The sequence below is a fragment of the Gymnogyps californianus genome, chromosome 3, assembly GCF_018139145.2.
Source record: "Gymnogyps californianus isolate 813 chromosome 3, ASM1813914v2, whole genome shotgun sequence".
In the NCBI taxonomy this organism is placed as follows: domain Eukaryota; kingdom Metazoa; phylum Chordata; class Aves; order Accipitriformes; family Cathartidae; genus Gymnogyps; species Gymnogyps californianus.
The window spans coordinates 37253554-37266928 of NC_059473.1; the positions used below are offsets into that span (position 1 = coordinate 37253554).

The window sequence follows — 13375 nt, forward strand, 5'->3', positions numbered from 1 at the left end:
ACATACAGGCTAAAAATTACTACTCTTTACAACAAGCGGTGCAATTCTGTGAAAGGCTGAACATTATCTTTTTTATAATGCTTTCTATTTGAAGACGAGCCGTGTGCTTCAGTGCTAGCCCGTGGAGCAGTCCTGACCTGTGCGATGTTTTCACCGACCTCCCACAACTCCTCTGAATGGAATATAGTACGATGGGGCAGACAGCATGCCTTGGACTGGGGAGTGCCTGGGCAAGTCATTAAATGGTCCAGACCTGATACTCTGTGAGTCAATGTCTGATCAAGGTGTTATTTTATCATGTCTAGGACTTCAGATGAATAGTTGCAAACTGCAAGATTCAATATTTATGCTTTTTAACTTTAACCTGTTTACCATTTTTCTTCCTTTTCACTAAATTCCAGATACTTTCCATTTCTGAAGATCTGAGTTTCCATTTTGAAGCATATTACTTTGTAATTTTAGTCTTCCTCAGGTATACGAAGTAAGCCTAGTACACCTAGGAAATAAAGGCTGTCATAATTCTCTTCTTCAACATCATAAACCTTACTATTTTTCTGAATTTCTCCTACTCTTCTGTGACAGTATCACATAATTTCTTAGACACTGGCTGCTTCCTCCATGAGTTTAGAAAATCACTGGGATTTGTGCCTGAAATTTGTATCCTTTAACAGATTATCCTTGACACATGATCGACACTGAAAAATACTTGCACCTAGGACTAAGCATCTCTGTGTTTAAAGGGCTCTTGTAGCTCATGGACAACACTCATAGGCCTTTTCCTATCCTTCTCAGAAACCGAGACATCAGTTCTTTATTACAGGAAAGCATTCCAGCAAAATGAATGATTTGATCGATTTCTTTATATAAAGCTAGGGCCATCTATCTTTTTTCTCTTCAATCCTCTTTGATTTTCATTCAGAAGACTGAACCACTTCTGGGTAGACAGACAGCATTAATGCAAGCTTCAGGTATGTCCACATTGAAGAAGATGCCACAGACACCTTCAGATCTCCCCGTACAATCAGCTAGATTACTATTGACACATACCACAAATTTACTAACAATAATCACCTTAAGTGCTTAGGCACAGGTATCAGCAGGATGATACTCACAGATCACACAAACTAAGGGACTCTATAGGTCAAGAGGATTGCACTCAAATACAGAAAATCAGTTTATTAAGGTGCAAAGTATATTAGGCTCCATTCTTAGGTTCTTATCTTTCTCATTTTTAGAGATTTCTCCTTTAAGGCCTTTCAAAATAATGCACGCACATCTCACCTAAAGTGCAACCAGAGAAGGCCAATAGAACTATTTCAGATTTTTTTTTGTTGTTCAAAAAGGTATTCTTGATGATTTATACTGGTGTGTCAAGGTATAACCCTTAACATCATAGGTCAAATTCACTACAATCTGAGGGTCATCTTCCAATTATACATAAGGATCTTACTCATCTTTGTTTAAAACTTTCTTTAGAAAACCAGTTAAGTCACAGTTCATGAGAGGGAGAGACCATGAAGGTCAGACCTCTCAAACCAAGTAACAAGTTTCTGAATTAATCCAAGTTCATTAATTCATTGATTAATTCAGTTCACATGGAACAGCCAACTTCACTGCAAAACTAACAATACTAAAAAGTAGCATAGAAGACAACAGTAAAGAGAAACCTTTGCTTAAGAAAAGAAAGTAAAAATCAGAAGTTGCAGAGTAAAAAAATATGTAAGCAGAAGTAAGGGGTGCATCTTTACTTAAAGCTAAGGAAGAAAACAGGATCAAAGAAAATACTATTCTGTTTAGCAGTTATACATGGTCTGGTCACTAATGAGGTAGACTTAAATCAAGAACATTACTGCCAGTCACACACATTGGGAGCACAGGCCCAGGAATGGAAATTACTGTCTTATCTCAAAAAAAATTTGCTTTTTCCTGAAGATTCAGAATTTTGAAGGTAAAAAAATACTCAGTTCACCACACGTTAAGGTCTCTACTATGTTCCATTTAAAGTTTTAAAAATACTGTCCACTTTCCTCTAAACAAAAATTACAGTTTAATATAACCAAATCAGACAAACCTGCCCATTATGTGAAAGACAGTATTTCTTCCTAAATCCACATTGTTGGGAAAGGTATTGTACAATAAAATAAAAGAATGTAACGGTAAACTTAACACATTCACACAAACAAAATACATTAACAGTAAATGACTTCAGTAAGTATAGTTCAGAACAATCCTTATCAGCAGTAGAAAAACATTTTTAACACTTCAGTGTGACATCTAGATTGGGACTGCCAGTGAAGAAAACCAGTAGTAGTAAACTGAAAGAAACAAAAAGGAGAAACAAACTTGACTGCTCTAGATATCGCAGAAAAGTCAAAGAATAGGGTTAGCTAGAATGGAAATAAACACCTAGACCTTTGCTGATGAATATATTCAAGCTATTTCTGTATAAGTCCAAAAAGGCAATGACAAACGACATTAAATAGACCTTATTTAATGGTTTTCTCATATTATAACTTTTGAATAGGCTAAAGCAAATGGCCTCGAAAATAATAATTTATTTATGCACTTGTAATATTAAAATTAAAAAAAGCCTTTCTTGTTCCAAGCTGAACAATATTCAGTCACACTGAGTAAACAGTAAAAAATTTTTTAGTTCATACCAACTGTCTCTGCTGTTATGCAAACACATGCATGCACACACTCCTTGAGCATGTTGATGAAAAAAGTCTCCCAGATTCTGTCCTGATAGCTTTAAGTTATCGACCCTGCTACAGACAATAAATTAAGAGCTACAATATGGAAAAAGTATAAACCCCAAGATCTAACAGCCTTAGTGTGCCCTTTAAACACCCCATTAGATTAATCTGCTGAGTTTATAAACCAATTTGAAAAAATAACCAGCAACTGAGTATTGTTAATGGAAATCAGTTTTTAAAACACAAATATAAAACAGAAATAAAAAGAAATGTTCAGATATACAGTCTGGAGACTGCCAAACTCACATCCTGTACTTGCTACTGAAGATGCATTATGTATCGTGAACAAAAAAGATGCCTTCCACCTTTGTTGCAAATAGCAATGAACTATATTCTGATGGCCATTATTCAGAATTTTTCTCTCTTCTGTGCCAGAGTTCAAAATCAAATTTAAGCTAGCACAAATGATTTCAGTGACCCTTGAGAAACGGTTACACCATATGAGGACTATATGGCAATTTTCAGTAAATGCTTGAATACAGTTCTAAGTTCTATTCCTTTATTGCTGTTTTCTCATCCCAGCCACCCTTTCTGCTGATTCCATTGCGGAGTTCTCACAGTTTCAGACACCCCAACACCATTTGCTTCTTTGGCTCCCAGCTTTAGAAGACTTTATCTTGGATTTTGTGCCTGCTCAATGGCATGGCTCAAACTTCACTTTCCCTGGATCCTTTCTAAACAATTCTGCGTGCTTTGTACTTGTTTTAATTGACTTCACTCCTTTGATCCTTAATGTAAGCAGCTTTATCCTATCTAAAAAACTAAGACATCTAACCAGTCGTTATTTCTGCTCAATCTTTCATGTTTCTTTTGTTCTGCTACCCATCTGCAGCCAGCCTTGCCTTTGAAGCCACTGGGCAAAAGTTCTGGGGATGACAAAACTGACATCCCTTTTCTGTAACTTCCCTCCTGCTCTACCTTCCCTCACTTGCAAAACTGAAAATAACTCTCAGCCACTCTTGAAGTCAACATGCCTGAAGACAATTTTATTAACCTTTTAATTTAAAATTCTTACTTTTCCTCTCTCATCTACTAAACTTTGAGTTTTGGGGGACAGAAGTGAAGTTTGATTTAACCTTTGTTGTCTTTCTCTCATTTTGTCCTATTTCAATCCTATCACTCATGAGTGCCGTTTCCTGCAAAAACTTCTATTATTTAACCAGAGGCAAGCCTAATTCTGGATCTCAAGTAATAGATACAGAATTGTATTAAATGGTACTACTTTACTTTGTTTTGCTGGACTGCGATTATGTAGGTATTTTCAAATTATGCTATGGATGCCTCAAGGATACAAGTCAAGCATCCTTTCTGATGTAGAAAAAGAAGTGACTCAAAGTTTTCAAGGCAAACATATTCTTCAAACACTTTTTTTTTTTTTGTAGCTGTGTATTGCAGCATATTTGTGCCATTATTGTTGTGTGGGATATGGGTCTGCTTTTTGTTTGATGTAATGCCACCTCCTGTTTAGCACCATGCACGATGCAAGAGCTGTATGGGCAATAAGAGGGAGATCAACCAGCACACTGACTTCAGTGGAACACTACTCCGTGGCTAAGAATAGCATGAAGATTAAAGGCAGGTGTAAGGCTGGTATTCTCTTTTTTTTTTTTTTTTTTTTTTTTTTTACTTTGGCAGCACAACTGGAGAGAATACAAATTGTTCACTGGCACCATCTATGAGCAGAGCTGATTAAATCTGTGAGAATGTCACTACGTTACAGCTTGATTTCTATTTTTCTAAAATCTCTGGTACCTCTCTGGTCATTCAGGTTCTACCATATTTTGATTCCTCCAAACTTTATTAAAACTGCGTACTAAGAGAAGGACACGCTACACTATAGATTACTGTTACAAAAACCTGCAGCATTTATGAACAAGTGTCAAACAGAACTCTGAAATGAACCAGAAATTAAAGGAGTATTAGTATCAAACACTAAGAGTTGCAACATTAGTGAACTTCATTACAAATCCTAAGAAAACAAATTACATATGAACATTATCTAAAGATCAGTTGTCATGAGGTAGAAATTAAACTGTTAAGAAAAGCAAGCAGTATGGAATGGACCCATCAAAAATAAAATGTATTGGTAAAATATATATAGAAGCCACCAGACTGATCACTAAGAAATTTCTATGTGACAGAAGATCTGCCTAGTTTTCGTCACCTGTTCCACAAATGAATAAATACTGCAAATATTGCCTTTTATGGGAAAAGAACTCCAGCAACAGTACAGGTTTTGAACACATTTATAAAAACTTAGATAAGAGACAGTACTGTTCTTCACAAATCCTGTAAAGTAACTATCAGAAATGTCTCACTAAAACGAGTCTGCTGTCATATCAACATTAAAAAAAACCCTGAAATATTAGAAAATAATTTGAATAAAAGCAATGGGCTATAAAATGAAAGGGTATCACAGCGGAACACGCAAACATAATTTCAAAAAGTGACATGCCAGAGACTTTACTTGCAAGTAGCTTTTTCATCTTGTTCGTCAAATAGTCTTCAAAAAAATTTAAGCACTGCTTTGCTTTTAAAATCTGCCGCTGTTTTTTTAGTTGCTGTTTCTTAATCTGTTAATCAAAATCCATTCTGAAGAATAATTTAATCTCACATCAAGTAATGACATTTCTATTTTCCTACATTTTCCCCTGCTTTGCCACAAAATAAACAGAAGTACATAAGCCTGGGTTTTGCACATTTTCAATACGTACAGGGATTGTATTAAATATGCTTTCAGAATGAGAATACGTACAAGTATCCAAAGGGACAGTACTTGTCACATACAATGGGTTTGCACTTCTTAGGCCGCGGTCGGCACTGACAGATCTCACAGTTGTGGATGTCAGTCTGGAAGCCGAAGGAACAGTCCAAGGAACAGCCCGAAATGAGGCCGGTACACAGCTCCTCCCCTGCGAAGGACACATGCAGGTTATCACAACGTGAAAACTGTTTATACCAGACAAACGCATCTTTAGCAGACTACATCTTCTGTTCCCTTTTACTTCGTAACTTTTTAAATACTGGTAAGCCTTACCTTCGGACTGTCCTAATTTTAAAATATTCAACAGAATTCTCCAGTAATGACCCAAACCGTATGAGCAGACACTAAAGGATGTCTTCAGTTCCAGTCAGGAACTTGGTGAGTACTACCTGGTACCCTAAACTAACGTGATTTTATGAATAGATGCATAGCCAAAGGAGTCCAACATCTGTGACTCTGTTGGCTTTTAATAAAACATTTAAAATAACATATACTTTCAACACATTATATGGGTTTAATAGGATTCTGTTCAATATAGAGAACCTTTATTTCTCCTCTACTTATTTTTAAATAGAACTGAAAGGCTGGGATATATTAACAACTTTTATTCTTCAAGCTGTTTGCTGTCAACTGTTTGGTGATTAAGACCTGCTTTTTAAAAATATAACTGCAATACCCTAAGATGTGATCTAAGCTTAGAGATACTAGACTAAAAGACCTGTCTCGAAGTCCACTACCATGTTTTATAAGCCTCTTGTGGCGTAAGGGAGATGCTGGATTGCTGGCATCTCAATTTCTCCAGTACAGAGAAAAATAATGGTCATTACATTCACTTTTATTGGAATTTACTGTTTTGAGAATGATCAGTTTCTTTTTGTTCTTCTTGAAGTTAGAAGTGCCAGAAAGACCACTCTTAACATACTCTGGGATACAAAGTTCATTTATTGGTTGCAGAGGTGAAAGGAAACAGAAAATGATGATTTTTGTTACACTAGGGATGCAAAACACAGGAGAAAAAAGATGACCATTATTACAATAGCCAAAGTGAGATCAGAATAGAAAACGAGGGAAATATAACTGAGATTCTTCAACAGAAGAATACGACAGGTGATATCCAAAGGGTCGACTTTCTGAGTGATATTTAAAGGACGGCTGATCTCCAGTTGAAACATCCACACCACTACAAAGGGCTGGTTATACAGAGGGCAGCTGAAGAGTGTTCCTCCAGATGTGGTCCTCATTCGAGCGCTGAAGACCACTTTTCTTTAGGGGTATGAACATTTAGGGACAGGGTTTTTCCGAAGAGGAGATCAGCACATTGACTTATTCTATTCCTTACACTACTTCTGTGGGTCTGAAATTTAACGATAATTTTCACATCTCTAACATGGTGATATACTGAAGGCAGACCACAGAAGGAATCTTTGCTTTACTTAAATGCTTTCTGTTCTGTTTTTGTAATGTTGCATTTAAGACTGCAAAACATAGACTTAACCAGATGTGGCTAAGTGTTTCTTTATCTATTCTATCAGGTTGATGCTCATTTGGTAAAGAAGGCATGTTTCTTAGTACCTCAGAGTGAAACTGAAGCCTCAGAGAAGACTGGCAAATTCACTGCCTACTTCTGCGGTGGAATTTGGGCATACAAGTGGAATGCAACATAAGAGCCTTATTATCCCAAGCAGTTCTCAGTTTAAGTAGGATGACGATCATCAGGTTCATGGCTCCCACCTCTCCACTTTTATGCAAATTTGGCGTCTGAAGCAAAAAGGGTGCAAGTTTTTTTGTCATTCAGAATACAGAAAAAGAAATGCCAGATCCGTTCACAACCTCTAGAGGTTGTCTTTGTCAACAGAGTACCAATGCCACAAGATTTAAGCATTTACTCTCAGTCAGATCTAACCTTTGCACAGCAATGGCAACCCTTATCTCAGGTTCTTGCTTTACTCAGAGAGAAACACATATACAAAGATCTTCATGAAATCTTACAAGTTTTTGAAGGATAGAGTTCAGGCTGATCTAGCAAGAATACTAGATCTTTTTAATGCTGATTTAAAAACATTATAATGCAGAGGAAACTCTGACACTCTTCTCTGATAAAGAGTGATGTACATGTAAGACAAAGATGACGACTTTCCTTGAAGCAAGTTAAAATAATGAGAATGTGTCTTTAATTTAGGAGCTTTTACACTAGGATGTTTGTACACAATTATTCCCTGACAGCATACAGTGATAATAAAATTAACTAAACTTTTCATTATGCATGATTTTATAAGGTAGTCATAATTTTTAAAGTTAGACTTGAACTTTATAAAGAATGTACGGAGAAGTACACCTACACTGGAATATCTCCAAAAAGAATTAAGTTCAGTTATGACCTTTGCTATGATGTAAGTTATGATATCTCCTGCAGATGATCAGAACTGATCAGTGAATAATCCCAGAATTGCACAGGTTGGATCGATCAGAACTATTCATTTTCTGAAGCATACTTTGTCATGGAGATGAAGTGTTCAGGTGGCTGTCCATAAACATCAGGCTCATGGAAGACAGGTCAAAGAAGAAGAAGGTACAAATGCAAAGGCATGGGAGAAATGAATAGGCATCTTAAAGTGAAAGGAAACGAGCGGGAAATAAAAAAAAAAAACCTAAAAAAATAGAAACAACAAGAACATTTTCTTTAGTTGGCATATTTATCTTATTTGTCTCCAGATTATGTGTTAAGGAGAGCTATCAAAGTGCAACACCCAGGTTTGAGTATGAAGTTATAGAACACGGCAAAATAATGATTCCTCAGAATCCCACAGCCAAATATATTTTTGTTTTCATTCTTCTCTTCTGCTTTGATTTTGCAGTGAAACTGCTTTTCAGAGATGCAAAACAAGTTTGTCGTGTAAAGTTAATACACTTTATTAAAAGGGTCAAGGTGTCTAGGACAGTGCTATACAAGCAGGAAGACAGTGTCTCATCCCAAGTAGCTTATGATGTTAAATACACTTAAAACTCAAATAGTCAGCTGACATACTAACCAGAAGATCCAGTCTCAAGGCAATACCTTCCTTGCTTAATCCTTTACATAGTGAGTTATCCTCAAAAGAACTTTCACTTTGAAAGTGGCCAAGAAAGAAAAGCTCTTCAGAGCCTTGGGATGGATGACTAACCACCACTGCCTCTCAGGAATGGACACTGAAGAGCGTACAAAATATCATCAAAATTCTGGCTATGTCAAACGTACAGGGAAAGTTTGCTGAAGCCAATACAGACCACTGTTCACATCTGAACTTATCAGTGTTAAGTCAATGCTATACGAGGAAATCAGAATAATCTCCACAGACCTCTGCTGACAGTCTTTCTAATAAGATGCTAAAAATGATGCCTTCTGAGAAGATGGTTGTTACTAAAATTAACATGCTATCGTACTTAAATTTCTGATAGTATGACATTACAAGCTGTGGAAATAGATTTAAAATAGTTTTTCAAAAAAATTCTCTATAAAGAAATTCAGTGTCATGAAAATCAGAAAGTGAATTCTGGTCTGCTTTCTGACTTCACATCTAACCATCTAAATTTCTCCTACTGAAACACTATTAAAAACATGACAATTACAGGCAATCTCAAACTGAAATACCATCTGGTACACATACACAGGTTATGTCTGCTGCACAGTCCTGTTAAAAACCCTAGTCCAGCGTTTTAAACCAGGTATTTTTTTCAGAGAACAAAGTGAACCATCAATTTTACAAAGCAGAGTGTAGCTCTCAGAGAAAGAAAGAAAGGAAAGAGAAAAAGATTGCAAGCCTGAAGATTCAAATGTGAATCAAATTCAGTGTATGCAGTTGTCATCCTGACAATATTTCTGTAGCCTTAGCTATAGCTTTAAATTCATCATTAATAAAATAATCACAAGTTCATTATGAAAGGTAATTAAAAACAGATTTTCTGCTAAGGTTTTGCATTTCAAGTGACAAATACTAAAGAATAAAGAGAACTAGTTCATGAAAGTCAACTGCAATGAACTGAGGAAATTTATTATGGCAAAATGTTAGGAGGTTACTTGTTTGGGGGCTTTTCCACCTCTGCTTAGATAAATTTAATCAGGAACCTGTATCCCAAATCATGGAACGTATTTGCAGAGAAGAGATCCAGCCCTAACAGGGCTAATAACTGCTTCAAAAGTGTATCACGGGTAATCAGACAGTCTGAAAGGAGAGGATAGTAAACATTTTAAAAGCTAATGCAGAAGGAAAACTACCTTTCAGAGTTCGAGAGAACTGCATTACACACCTGCACGTCACTGCAACTCTAACAGAATGGGATCAAGCTTCTAATCACATAGTATAAGACATCTTTATTTCTCTGACTGATTAGTTATAATGACATCACCTAGGGAACTAAACTAATGGTTAGATAGGAGGTAGAAGACTAAAACAGAAACAAAATGATGAACAGGAAGCCAGTTAAAGGGAATACATCTCTCATTGTGCTGCTTAGGGAGATATCTGGCTGGAGAGTAGAGTTCTTCTACATGAGTAGTAGAAATATGTTTAGTAATTTTTCTTATGAAACATGAAATGTCAATGAGGTAATGTCAATACAGAAAACAATCCTTCTACACAAGGTAATAGGAGAACTTAGGGGGATAAAAATAATAATAGTGGGGTGAAATATAATACTGAAAACGTATAAGGTCATGCCGCTCATAGGAAATAACAAGAATCTGCACTACAAGCTGAGAGTTCAGGCGCAGGATATTGGTTGATCTCAGAATGATACTGATGTGACATGACTTTAGAAAAAGATGAATGTGTTCCTGAATGTCTCAGGCTAATATAACTGTATTTTTACCATAAATACTTAGCTTTTTAATGTGAGGACAGACATTAGCTGAAATATCACATAAAATTCTAGAAGAATTTCAACTAAGTACAGCAGAAGGCTAGGACAATAATCACGGAAAGGCTGTTTGTCCTCAACGACCAACATTATTAAAATAGCCTCCTGCTAGGAACGAATACTCACTTGAGGATAAACATGCACCAAATACTTATAGCAGTGAATCCAGCCCACACAACAAGAGCACGCAGTTTTCTTTTCCATGTGCAACCATGGCTGCGAAAGCAGCAGCAATGTCATTTACCAACAGGTCCACGTTTCTAGTCACAGTCTTTGGTAGACCTCACTTACACTGGCAAAAGCTATTGCTTATAGACTGTGACCCCTCTAAACACTGCAGTTCTAGCAAATACTTTGTTCTGTAGTTTGCAACAATTTAACACATTATATGCTGACTTGGGTATGGGAATTTCAAATTATTGGATTCATTTGGATCAATTTAATAAGATGCTGTTAGAAAAAAAACAAGTAGAAAAGGAAAGAAGAGTTGAAGATGAATTGGTCTTCCAAAAAACATTTGTGAATTATTAACAAACAAACAAATATTAGCACCAAGGTTTTTAAGCCTGGTCATCATTGTCCATAAACTCCTTTTAAATATAGTAACTTCTTTCTCCTGCTTTCTTCACCCACTCACAAACAGTTTCATACACACAGACTATAATAAAACAAATATTAGAGTTTCAGAAGAGCATAATACTGTTTAGGTGGAATCTGTTTGGGATATGGGGGATGGGACAACACCCTATGAAGAAGAAAGTCTTGTCTTAGGAACAGATGATTTCCAAGATATGGTGAGGCTCTACACAGCACACTGCACACAAACTATGTGGTGCTTTAAAACCCTTTTCCACTAAGTATCTTATTCTCAACACTAACATCAACTCTTGTTTTAAAAGGTTGTCGGATCACTGTAAGACCGAGTCACTGGCTGCTAAAGGAAAGAAAGATATGTACAAAAATCAGTATGTAAGAGCAGTTGATATACCGACGTGACCTACTATAGTCCAGGGCCCACCCTGCAAACAAGACAACAACAAAATTCTGTCCCAGGATATGCAGTGTTAGCAATCTTTGCATTTGTGAGGATTCACTCAGCAGTCAGGTATTTCAGATACAATGCAATCTCTCCTTCTCAGGTGTGGTATCTCAGATGCAATGTATCTCAAAAGAATCACAATTCTTTGGCCTGAATTTAAACCATCAGATGCATGATTTATTCCTGATTTCAGAGTGCTCGCATCCCCACCTCGCATGAACCTATGAATATTTGGAGTGTTATAAAATATTGCTCAAAAATCAAACTGAAAAGTAAACAAAATTCTATTCCATGAATTGCATGTTTAGGTCTAAAAAAGGTCTTCTGTTTGAACTTCTAATAGCTTGACTGTAATTCCAGCTGACTCTTATTTAAAAAAAAAAAAGAAGACTTCTCCATTTCCTTCTTCTAGCATATATATGGCATATAAAAAAACTCTAAGCTCTTAAACTGGGATATTTGTTTTTCTCCAATTTATTATTTTACATATGGACACATTGATAATTGTACTGTAAAGACTGAAAGTCATCTTAATCTAAAGACTTTTGAAAATGCATTCTAGAGATGCATAGCCTGTTGAAATACTTTTAGTTTTCAATCTTCTAATTCACAGATAAAAAAAACCTGCCAGAGAATATTAATAGATACTTGACAAGAATTATGTCAGTATTTCAACTTGGCTTAGGCTGGTGTCCATTTTTTGAAAATTTGTAGCGTGGCTACACAAAGCTAGCTACATACCTTTACCATCATTATTTTCTTGACGCTGAGGCTAGATCGTGTCAGGAGAACTGTTTCACAGTACCTTTATAATTAAGCACTCCTCAGCCGTCCTCTCGGTGTGGATTGCTACTGCTGGTTAATCTTCAGGGGTGGGGATCTGGGGAGGCAAATTTATGAAGGAGAAAACTAGGTTACTTATCAGTAACTGGAATTCTCTGAATATATTGCCTCCACAGATCCACACTAACCCTCCCTCCTTTCGTTAGAATTAACTCACGATTCACAACAGCTGGATAAAAATGAAGGGATTGGGCACTGTGATGCTAGGAAACCCTGTTTGAAAAAATAAATCTCATGAGTCCATTGAGGCAAATTACCCGCTTGGATACTTGCTCTAAACAACTCTAGGATTCACATACAACACATGACTTCATGAAAATGGATTTGTAGCAGTGATATCTCAAAGGTGGAATTACTGGAAAATGATCAAGCTTCCACAAACCTTCTAGCAGCACATTGTTTGATTTTTTTTTTTCCACAAGTCAAGTGAAGTGACGTTCTTATGTGCTTCTATTTCATTAGATATATTGTAAGCATTACTAAAACCAATATATTGTTGAATCTTCAGAGATCCCCGCCAAAGACTTTTATTCTAGTGAGAAGACAGATAATATTTATTTGGCATGAGTAGTTCATCATAATTCCACCCTCTTCAGGGAGCACTTCCACTATCTTCCACATGTGTACTTAGAGTTAATATTTCTATTCTACTTAGAATATGTACTTTTTTCTGATCTAAGCCTTATATTTTTAAGAAACATGCTTCATCCTCAATTTTCCATGGCTATATTTCACTAACTGAGGTCTAATATGTAACAGCTATTCCCTTTCACATCACTGCAGAAGGATAAAAAAACCCATCCTTTTTCTGCCAGGTCTACAAAATTATTCAGAAATCCAAGATGCGCTCTCCTTGCACTAAGGCAGACTACCTGGACTGTCTTTGTTTTAATAATTTTTTTTCCATGGAATTTGTTGCTAAATCAAGGTAACAATGGGAGATAATTGTTACTAAAATAGAAAAGTGTTACCTAATTTATATTTTACTTTCTATTTCCAGGAATTTTGCATTGTCTGAAGTGTACATTTTGCGTGATTAGTGTCCACGATTATTTGTCCCACCTTGGTTTGATATCAAAA

General features: G+C 36.2%; 1 protein-coding gene across 1 annotated transcript in view; it reads right to left on the bottom strand.

Annotated features, from left to right (window-relative positions):
- The window catches only part of CRIM1 (cysteine rich transmembrane BMP regulator 1), a 200905-nt gene that overhangs the window by 25552 nt on the left and 161978 nt on the right, over positions 1 to 13375 (bottom strand). The window contains exon 9 of the mRNA XM_050893294.1: positions 5512 to 5668. Coding sequence (XP_050749251.1) covers positions 5512 to 5668 — 157 coding nt within the window. The remainder of the gene's footprint in view (positions 1 to 5511; positions 5669 to 13375) is intronic.